The 11,724-nt window shown below is 29.8% G+C and overlaps 1 protein-coding gene across 2 annotated transcripts; it reads right to left on the bottom strand.

Annotated features, from left to right (window-relative positions):
• LOC105172820 (aminotransferase ALD1) lies at window positions 1,936-6,502 on the bottom strand. Of its 2 annotated transcripts, XM_011094396.2 has the most exons (10): window positions 6,356-6,502; window positions 6,219-6,244; window positions 6,063-6,136; window positions 5,812-5,928; window positions 5,439-5,501; window positions 5,197-5,301; window positions 4,564-4,614; window positions 3,854-4,174; window positions 3,166-3,372; window positions 1,936-2,520 (listed from the first exon to the last, which is right to left on the bottom strand). In XM_011094396.2, exons 1-10 carry the CDS (start codon window positions 6,415-6,417, stop codon window positions 2,230-2,232), a joined length of 1,317 nt encoding a protein of 438 aa, XP_011092698.2. In that variant the 5' UTR covers window positions 6,418-6,502; the 3' UTR covers window positions 1,936-2,229. The 2 variants fall into 2 exon arrangements, with proteins under 2 accessions (XP_011092698.2, XP_020552824.1); XM_020697165.1 differs by lacking the exon at window positions 4,564-4,614.

Here is an 11,724-nt window from a genome sequence, read left to right as displayed (position 1 = left end):
GTAGTTTATATTTATAACAATAAATTAAAATTTTATACTATTTTTTGGTATATTTATAACATAGTATACATTATGCAATCTATTTTATTACTTATAAATTTATGTAAAAATTTGGTGATTCAATTCCATGATTTAATCTAATAATAATAATAATATTAAATAATAAAAAATTATATCAAAGCTCGAGCTCACCAAAAAATGTCGAGCTCAACTCATTTACACCCCTATCCTTAGCCCACCTTCTAGACTAAAATTTATGCCTCTTTCACTTTATTTTATTTTTTATTAATTTTGATCAATTTGAAGTTATTAGTAGGAAAAAGAAGTTTATAATGTTTGTTTGTTAAGTAAGAATGTGATGAAGTTCAAATAAGTTGAGATTAATCCCAACAACAATATATCCAACTGTAGTGGTCAATAGTTTTTTTTTATACCAACTCAATATATATTTATTGATGGAGAAAATTGTTGCTTATGTGGATAGAATTTTTTCTTTTTTTTTTTTAACAAACACTACTTAGATTGGAACTTATTAATTTAAAAAAAAGCAGTAAATAAGGACTACTTACTCTATGTAAATATCTTTGTTTCTTGTTTAGTAGAGCTATTGCCTACTTAGATTAGCAATCTATATTTCTAGAGGTAAAACGCTAATACAAAGTAGATAAGCAATCTAAAATGCATTAGAACCTCTTAATTTAAATGATTTTTGGACTTCATACTTCTTTCCATTTCGACGTACACATTGCTTCATAAGCAAAGGGATTGTCTATTTCTACACGCCACCTTCAAATTATTTTCGGAAGATTATATATGTTTTTTTTTAAAAAATATTATAAGAAACATATTTGATCTTTTTTGTACTTTAATATTTCGTTGCAAAGTTTATCTTTTGTTTGTGCATTTTGAGCACTCAGAGGTGATATGCGCAACAAAGACATTCATATATTGATGCAGAACAATACACGAGCATCAGATAATACAATATAGTGCAGGCGTTATGCGCCAGCCGAGTACCTTAAAACACATTTTCAATTATGACCATATAAGAAAACTACACACCATATTGAGATAATAGACCCCTTATGTATACTACTCACCATCTCAAATAGACGGTGAGAATCAAAACAATCTAAAGGCTGAAGAAAGACTTCTAAAGTCCTTCAAGAATATGTGTAAGAATATCTTACAAAATGTTTTCTAAAAGCTTTTTTATATGCTTCTAAAAATGCCTAAAATGTTCTACAAAATATATTACATGAAAACAACCAAAACAAAGACCACAATGAAACAATTTTATCCACAAAATAAACTCTCTCAAATCACCCCACAATCCTCCGACGGAAGTCGAAAATATACTGCTTTGAATACATGATTTGATGGTGAAATTTTAAATAATTATAATTTTTTATTTTAAAAAAAAGTTACGAGGCAATCGACTTATCGTTTCAATCATCTTCTCGAGAAGTAACTAATCATTCAACATTTTATTTTGAGGAGGTCGGAATTCATCGTTTCGACAACTTTTGGGCGTTCGTTAATTTTTTTTTCATTTTTCAATTAACTTTAATTAGTTAATTTTTATACTTTTTATTTGCCCTTTGGGCCTCATATTTGACCATATTATTGTTAGGATGTTATGATATTTTTTAGTGCAACTTCATAATTTTTTCATATAATCCAATTTTTTTTCATAACTTGAGTTAAAACTCTTTCTTTTAAATACTGTAAATTAAGGGAATTTATTTAAAAATAAACTTTTTTTTTTTTTTCAAATTTCGAAGTCATAGAATATTGGAGACGAGTTCTTTATTAATTATTTTCTCAACTTTCTTTCTCATCATGTACAGACCAAATTCAAGTCTTGATATATAACTATTTGCATTAAATTTCAGTTCAAAGCTAAGCTACTAAGTTACACATATCCGGACAGGAATATTTTAACAGAGTTCTGTCTTAAAAAATTTTATTGGAAATGTTATTACCACGTATTTGCATTACAAAGGAAAAAGAAAGAAAGTAGTCACATTTGATTATAGCTAACACAAGAGCAAAACCACCTTGGGCTAAAATGCTGAAATTTCATTTCAGTCCTCTTATTCTAGTATTATTCTCTATATTGCCTGCTTGAAATCTCCAAATAGTCCTCAAGGAATGGTAAATTCATTCCAAGTCACTGCTCCAGGATTTTTTTATTCATGTTGAGCCGAAAATCCTTTGATTTGTGTATTAGAGAAGACTCCTCAACCTTTTCGAAGCTTCCAGGATGTTTTCTCTGTGCCCGAAAGCTGTAACTCTTATGAACTCTTTACCTGCCGGTCCAAATCCACTACCTGGAACGGTTATTATGTGTGTTTTTTCGAGAATTTCATTAAATACATCCCAAGAATTCGAACCGGGAAAGTGTACCCATAAATAAGGCGCATTTACACCTCCGTAAGTTCTTAGGCCGAGCGATTCGAATGTCTCCAGTAGTATCTCCGCATTCTCCTTGTAGTAGTCAACGAGCGAGATTACAGCCTGAAACAAGTGTTGCAAAATAATGAGATCATTCTGATGATATCCTACAAAATTTGGGGTTATTGCAAAAGAACCCCTTAATTTTGAAAAAATTATATTGTATTTTTTACAATCATATTTTACATTATAAATTGGCCTGAAAAATGAATCATTGAAATGTAAACTGACTCCTAGTATCAGAGATATTGTAAACGCTGAGATAGTTACATTTACATCCCATAAAATTTTGATATATTATCAAAAAAGTCCCTAAGTTTTGAAAATTTATAGTATATCTCCCACATTTTAGACTTTATTACATTATAGATTTCTAGCAAATACTATTACAAAACATGAGTTTGAGAATGTTGATGTAATTTTCCTGATAAACCGACTTCTTAAATAAACTGACTCCAAACGGGATACAAGGTTGGGCCCGTTTGTTATGTTTTTATTTTGAGTAGAAAATATGTGTTTTCGATTTTGTATATATTTGCATGTTAAATGAGAATATGTTTGGATCAGTTAATGAGATTGTGTTTTATATTGAACTGTAGTATCAAACAAATACAATTTCAATTAAAATATGAATAAACATAATATATTTTATCTTTAATTACAATTTCAAAAATCGAAAACTGAAAATGACAAACCGGTTGTTTTTACCTTGTAGCCGTGTTTTGATAAACTAGCTAGGCCACCAGCTTGAGCAATCCTGGAAGCTCCATTAAAGCATGTACAGACAATGCGATTGAAGTCGTTAATGACAGGAAAACCGTTGGCATACAAGAGTTGTTCGGGCACCACTGTCCAACCAAGACGAACCCCTGTGAATCCAGCAATCTTGGAGAAGGATGAGACTTCTATTGCAACCTGTCACATCATCACTCACTTCCTACGTTAGTAGACAAACTTGTGCGATCCTGTCCCAAAATTATTGCTTAAAGGGGTTGTTCCCGTAGCTTACAAGTCGTTGCAAAGTGTTTGATAATATTTATAAAATTTTACGTTTTATAAGCTCATCTATTTGCGTTTTTTGCCCCACTATTATAGATACAAATATATAATTGTGGGATGTAAAATATAATTTTTTAAAAAATATTAGATATTTGTAAACTTGTAAACTAAATAAAAATTGGGAGCTTTCAGACTTGTTTTTAAGATTTTAACATGTTATTTCAACTTTGCTCGTAACAAACGTTGTCACTACAAACATTTTATAAATTCTATGACTTATTATAAAATAAGAAGTAATATATTATAAACGAAAATAATACATTAACAAATTAATTAATGTATGAATTTATTAAAAAAATTTAATTAAGTTTAGCCAAACATCATCTAAATCAATAACCTTTTCGGCACCAGGGATTTCATATATGGAACGAGGACTTCCGTCTGTGATGTAGAAAGCGTAGGCCGAGTCGTATACAATAATCGAACCATTCTCTTGTGCAAATCCGACGAGTCGTTCTAATTGCTCCCGTGATGCTGCATGCCCAGTTGGGTTGTTGGGAGAGCAGAAGAAGATAATATCCGTCCGTGCAGCTTTCGACAGATTCGGGAAAAAACTATTGTGAGGTCCGCATTTCATGTACTCAATGTTCCGATATCTTCCTGATTCATTCTCAACATCGCCCGTCTGCCCAATTATGACGCTTGAATCTACGTAGGCCTATTGTAAGAAAATCATCAAGAATGATTTCATAACTGCATATAATGTCCTAGGTACAAACATAAAGCTCTCAACATTCCTGTCTTAATGATAATAAACGATAATAAAATTATCTTTCGTAGAAATTGATGTTATATTATGAAAATTTAATCAAATTTTTTAAAAATCACAATGCAATCTCTACAGTCATATTTTACATTACAAATTTTCTCTGAAAAATAAACGAAAAAGAAGGGACTTGTGAATTAAACATATTGAAGGGGGTGTTTAGTGGTAAGTTTTTAAAATTAAGGGTATTTTATTTAATATCCAAATTTCAGGGGTGACGATATAATTATCACTAAAGTAAAATCACAATAAAATTTGGATATTAAGCAATGGAGCTTCACCGGAAAAATTGGATCTTGAACGGCTATGGACATGTTGGACCCAAAGAGCAGCTGCAACCGGAAATACAACCTCAGATCACTTTGTTTTAGTACAATAAGGTATCATTTGGTCTGTGTGATATGACTATGTATGATGTAATTGAGTACGATAAAAAATGGACTGATAATTAATCCCATCATTAGTTTACATATTGTTTGATTTGATGTGTGATATCCCATGTGATAGTACAATCCGATACTATGTTGAAACAATATTCTTTTTTAGATTATTTTTATTTTAATATTATAGTTTATAAATAATTACCATAAAAGGTTAGGTAAAAAACTCTCAATATTTCTTGAAATACAATGTTTTAAAATTCTTTTGGAAGATTTCCTTTTCCCAATATTCATACAAAACATAAGTTCAAATAAATTAATATCCAATATTAAAAATAAAAAAAGAACAAAGCGAATGTTTAATTTTTTCAAAAAAAATGTTATAAAAGTATGGCAAAAGTACTACTTTCACAAATTAGTATCGGTCAATAACGTATGATTATGCATTATAGAAAATCACGGAAACCAAACGAGCGCTAAGAAAAAACTATACACGTTTGAGTCCTCGTACGTATGTATCTACGTATATTATACCTGGAGGCGAGAGATATCACATTGTGCACCGTCGGATACGAATACTTCTTTGCCTTGTATCCCCATGTCCTTGTAAAATGTCTCTGCTATGGCTTTCCTCAGTTCCTGCAGTTATTATTCTTGCACAAAGTTAACGTTATACAAACAAATTAACAGTCAAAATCATTATCAACGTTTGCCCGTAGCGTGTCTTAACTTATTTCCGTTCATCCAATTAATGCAAAATACAAAATCAGACATACCTTACAACCTTGCTCGGCTCCATAGCCTCTATAACCCGTGCGCGTCGAGAGGTTGTGTGCGTACTGAAAAAAGGAATATTACGAACGAAGAATTTTACTAATACTATTAACTAATAGTACGATATACTAATAGCTAATAATACCTCAATTTTGGCAATGTAGTTTTATTCAGACAAATTCGGACATTAATCTATAGAAATTCTTATCCAGACCCGACTGGGCCGAACGTAAATTCCAATCACTGCACTTTTTATGTGCTTGATGTACAGTTTAAGAAAAGTGACTAATCACACTTGCTCTATGATTGGATTAGTTTGACAGAATCAAGTTCCGACAAAAAACTTTATTACAATTTATATAACTGAAAACTTACATTAGCCATGCTGGAAGCTACAACATCTGGTAATGGCTGTGTAGTGTCCCCAATCCCAAGGCTTATCACTTTTGCATTAGGATACTTTTCCATGTGTTCGGCTTCACGGGCAGATATCTGCGTTATTAATTTACAATTTAATAAAATTGATCAATCACATAGTCTTATTCGAATAATTAGACGTTTTCACTAAAATTGATGTACATCAAATGCTACTGCAAGAATGAGGATTAAGAAGATCGTCGACCAACCTCAGGGAACAAATAGTTACGCTGCAGCCTCTCCATTGTCGGATTACGAGCAACTTTTGTACGATAATCAACAACTGCATGAACCATACAAACAGCTCAACAACTTTCTTACCATAAACGATGGATCGAAAAAACCGAAAAGGGTTGATAGCATACAATTTTCACTGTCTTGTCTTGTGATTCTGCAATTTAAAAAAAATGCACTATTACGTATATATGCAATTAATTTCAACATAATTAGACAATTACAAAATAAATAAAGCTTATTAATATAATTAAGTACATTTAATTACCTAGCTCTAGGCTGCAACATGGCCTTGCAAGGCATGAAACTCAGAGACAAGCTCTTGTACATCGTTGCGATCTGCTAACTTATAATTGTGCTGATCTCCAACGTTAGTTATCTCAAAATATAGAGTGAGATGAGTGGCATGTAGAGGCGTCGGCGGTATTTATACACATGCAGTGTCAAAGGAACGACCCATGTGAGTCGTGACTCCTTTAGATGCGTACACATGCAAGATCTAGCGGCTCAGCATCGTCCATCGTAACATGTATATGTTCTGATCTTTCTTGATAGTAGTAGTTTGACTATATTGCATCCATGTAATTTACAAAATGTAGACCGGAACACGAGTAACTTTTCAAGAATTCCGACCTCGTTTGTTTGGTCTCCTTTTCTCCTACTCTTTGCTTAGGGGAAACTTACAAAACAACTGTCCTAAGACTGCAGCCATTTCGTATTTCTAGAAATAAACAATAATTCAGATTTGGGTTTGGTCGAACCTTACCAGTTATATGACAAGTGCAATATACTTATTATATAATTGGTGTATAATTTAGGAAGAGTGGCTAATTTTGGTTCTAGCTACCAGGTTGTAGAAACCGTTAGATGTCCAATTTTCTTTCAAATAAATTAGTCTTTGAGTTTGATCCAAACAGGGTCTTGCTGGATTAAGTCGTGTGTCTAAATGCAACTTCGAGGTTGCACAACCAATCTCCACAGCACCATATTGGTAAAACTGTGAACAACTATCTTATTTAAAAGTTTAAATTATTTTTTAATAAAAAGAAACGTGTACATGGTATTCTCTTTGTAAAGCCCAATGCATGCATAAAAGTCTTCCTACGGTCTTATTTAACTAGACTTTAATACAATACTAGACGATGGTCCAATTTCTAACATAAAACAAAAAAATCTTTTTCTTGCAACTAGTCATCCTTAAAGAGACAAGAGGGGTTGTTCTGGTGGCTCTTTTGTAAGAGTCAATACAAGTCTCATGCAAACTAGTCCTAATTTTGAGAAGACAGGAGATGGACTATATGTAATTTTCGTCCTATATTTTTTGTATTTTTCGTATTTTAGTCTTAAAATGGGAACAAAAGGTCCAAATTCAAATATTTTTTTTAGAAAAAAATATTGGTGACTGAAAGACCAAAATTAAAAGAAATTAAAAAATTATAGAACTTATTTTCTATCCTAAGAAGATAAACAATTAAAATGTCAAAATGCAAAAAGATACATAACCAAAGTCACATTTAAGCTGACAGGACAGAAATTCATAGGCAAATACATCTTCCACCTTAGAAATGTCGAGGCAATTTGTCCATTTTCCGTTTCCATACAGCAAATTAGAAAACCATTCCGACTCAGCAACTGTTCAAAAGACAAAACAAAAGTAAGTGACCTGTTTTTGCTTTTCCACACACACACTCACTCACTTTCACCACAATTTCTAGCAACCTTGTACGTAATTAACAATTTCTCCCAAAATTATAGAAAATCAAGCACGCCTAACTTTTCCTTAAAAAAGCTTCAAATGTAGTACGTATCGAAAGTTCATTTTCATGATTATATATTACTAATATACATTATTATTTTCGTCGAAAATTTCCATAAAACTTCATGTAAACTTACATAAAATTTTCATCGGACCTCACCAGCCAGTTTTACACTTACTTAGCAGCCTGTGTGATCGTCTTACGCTAGGCCGCCAAAAAAAAAAAAAAATTCTTTTACATTATTGTCATTTGAATAAAATTTGGTAAAGTTTTATAACAAATGAAGAAAAAAAAAAAGGTAGGAGAAAAGGAAAGGTGTGCAAAGAAATAAAAACAGGGACATGTGCCTAAATTTGGACATCAACATTTGAAAACAACACCATATGTACAAAAAATATACTTCTGGACTTGTCTTTTTCAGGTGAAATTACCGTCAAAAACCGTCTGCACCTAAATTAAATTACCACAGTTTTGAAATTTGACTGACAGGAAATTACATGCCCTCATTTTCAGTTTGACTGAAATCACATCACGCTCTTGAAAACTGGAAATAAAAATAAAAAATAAAGAAATTTTGAAATCCAAAAAGCTAGCTAGGAGGGTTTTTTTTTTATTATTATTAAATGTATTTTTGTTCCAGTAATTTAGTCATCTGACTTGTTTGTCCTTTGAATTTTTAAAGTAGTATTTTGGTCCTCTATATTTTTCTTTTCGGTCCTCCGTTGGACTTCATGTGAAAAAAAATGATTGAAATTGTAAGAATACAAAAATACAAAATTAAAATATTATCTTAATAAATTAAATAATGAGAACGTTAAATAATCTGAATTACGAGACTAGTCGTACATTTTAAATCTTTTTTCTTTTATATTTATGGAGGAGGGAGTAGGACGCAAAGGACCACACTTTCTTGAATAGGACAACTTATTACAACTTGCTCGTGTTATCTTGTGAAATTAAGAGATTTTGATATGTTATTTTAATTTTATTTTTTGTAGTTTATATTATATAATTAATAAGGGTAAATTACGTTGTGCCATTTGAATTATGCATATTTTTACATTTTATCATTGAATTTTTTTTAAACCTACTGAGATATTCCAATTTTGCGAAATTTTCATTTTAGCATATATGACCGATTTTTTGTTGACTTTTCAGCCAAAAATACATAACTTGTTGTGCATATATGAAAAATATCGCATTACATAATCCTTAAATATCGCATGTGTACTATATGCGATGTTTTTTCGATCAAAAATTTGGTTGAAAAACAGTCCTAAATAGCAAAGTGCAAAATTTAATAAAGTTGAAATGGTAAGTTGATACAAAAAAAAAAAAATTAGATGTCAAAATATAAAAACGATCATAGTTCGAATGACAAAATGTAATTAACTCAATCAGTGACAATTGCATGTTTTTCGTCTCATAACTTAGACTACGTACACTTTTAGTCTTATTACTTAAATTATCCCATAATTTTAAAAAATACAAATGCACATGGCCGTTATTCAAAAGACCACAAAGTTAACGTCAAAATACTAACGAAATTCGATGAAAGGACTAAAAGTATAAATCTTTATAATTTATGAGACCATTAATAAAAATTACAAACTAATGAAACGGAAAGTGTACTCATCTGGTCTTTATAGTCATCTATATATATATATATATATATATATATATTATGAGAATCTAAGCAGTGTTTTTGGGTGAATTTATAATTTTTTTTAAAATACTTTATAACGTATATAAAAGTTTATAAATATTGTGGAGTATTTTGAAAAAATAAACTCATACAATCTAAAATTAAGAAATTAGAAGCATATAAGTTCTTCTGCAAAAGAAAGGAGTTAATTTTTTTAAGAGGTAATTACGTAATAACTATATTAATATTTTGCTAAATTGATCAATATATTCATTCAATTAATATATTAATATAATCGAGAATAATAAATAAATTACAAATACCTACACGTTCGAAGAGACTCAAACTTGTTCATGGGACCTCAGTTTTAACCACTAGGCGAAAACATCATAATAAAAAGAACAAAGCTCTTAATTTATTTTTAATCATATCAATTATAAAATTATCATTATATATCAATATTTTATAAATTATAACCAGATAAGCACTTCTTTATAACTACAATTTTAAAACAAAATTACACAGCTTATTAACAAAAATAAAATCGAAATGTATGCAAAATCCCACAGTTATATTGGTTTTAACTAAGAAAAAATTACAAAAATTTTAAATTTTAGTTAAAAGAAAATTCAAATAAATGAAAGTATAAAAGACAAAATAAAATTCTTCAACATTCTATATTTATTTTGAAAGAGATATATGCACCCCAATAATAATATATAAATAACACATTATATATATATTATCACAAGAAATTTGTCATTTTCAAATCTAAATTTTCTCTAGACATATGACCACATCCAAATTTTCGCTTTTGATCATCTTGTTTTGTATGTCGATAGTGCACTGAACGTTAAATAAATACCATAATTACATCAATATCTTAATAAATTAAATAATACATCGATTTAAATATTAATATAATGAACATCAATGAAACAAATTACAATAAATTTATATACAATGAGACAAACAAACACGTCCGTAAAATTTAAACTTATTCATAAAATCACAATTTTAACCATTAAATTAGGACATTATTGATCACTTTGTGAATAGTTCACGTTTTAAATTTAGTAGTAAAATAGGGTCAAGCAGCCATACATATGCAATAAGAATGCATGCATCACTATAAGTTTGACGTTTCCAAGCCTAACAATATCCATACACTTTCTTTCTTTTTTTTCCAAATTCTTTTATACATCACATATTATATTATTTAAATTATTTTATTTCAAAATCATATAGTATAAATATATATATATATATAGTAGAATTGCTAATGATTAAAATTATTTAATTAAGGGATAGGAAATATTGGAACTATTTCCAAGAAGTTGCATCTTAATGGAAATTTGATGAGAAAAATCCCATACACACTTTCTCAAGAACTTCCAAGAAACTTGCATGAGACATCCTTCAAATTTCCAATTGTATCAATAATGTATTAATGCACTATTAAATATTATCTTTTGTACGGGAATTTTATGTCATGTAAATTTGTACTCATAAAAACTGCAAATTGTTGAATTAATATAAAATAATAATACTATGTATGATCCAATAACTGATAGCTTATATAGATACAAATTTATGTGGATGGCATCACCAGACTCGTTTTCCATGAGGGTGATGACCCCCCCCTCCCCTCCTAATTTACTAATGTATGATAAGTATTTTGATTTTAGTTTGAATAATGCTTATCATAAATTTTAATTTCATGACTGAATTTTATCCTCCTAATGGGCCCAAATCAGCCCAACACTCAATCTTGATGATGGTCTAATTTGGGCCTTTATTGGGCTTTTACTTTTTTTAGGTCTGTCTTTTACCTCTATGTATCGTTTATAGCCCAACCCATTTAAACGGGACATTGAAGAAATGGGCCTATGGTTTGGGAATTTAATAATATTTAAGCTTAATTACACTTTAGACTTCTTGTAAAATATAAAATTGCATTTACACCACTCTAAAAGTTATCCATTTATACATAACTCCCTTCATTTAGAGTTTAGATAAAAAAGAAAGCTAGCGTTACCAAAAAAAAAAAATACATAAAAGTTCAATTTTATCCCTCTTTCAACATTCTCAAATATATTTTTGAACTTATAAATGAATAAATATAATATATATATACAGGAAGTAAGGTTCGTAATCATATGTTTTTTTCATATAAATACAAAGTTATTACATGTGAATATTAAATTAGAGGTAAAATTAAAATTTTGTATAATT

The sequence above is a fragment of the Sesamum indicum genome, linkage group LG10, assembly GCF_000512975.1.
Source record: "Sesamum indicum cultivar Zhongzhi No. 13 linkage group LG10, S_indicum_v1.0, whole genome shotgun sequence".
NCBI lineage: Eukaryota > Viridiplantae > Streptophyta > Magnoliopsida > Lamiales > Pedaliaceae > Sesamum > Sesamum indicum.
This window is presented reverse-complemented; position numbering and strand designations above follow the sequence as displayed.

Bases quoted from the DNA above. Each gene is read 5' to 3' on its own strand.
- LOC105172820 (XM_011094396.2), bottom strand. From the start codon at position 6,417: ATGTACAAGAGCTTGTCTCTGAGTTTCATGCCTTGCAAGGCCATGTTG. The intron at 6,245-6,355 runs GTAATTAAATGT...TTTAAATTGCAG, and splicing joins ATGTTGCAGCCTAGAGCTAG to AATCACAAGACAAGACAGTG. The intron at 5,302-5,438 runs GTATGTCTGATT...TAATAACTGCAG, and splicing joins GAGCCGAGCAAGGTTGTAAG to GAACTGAGGAAAGCCATAGC.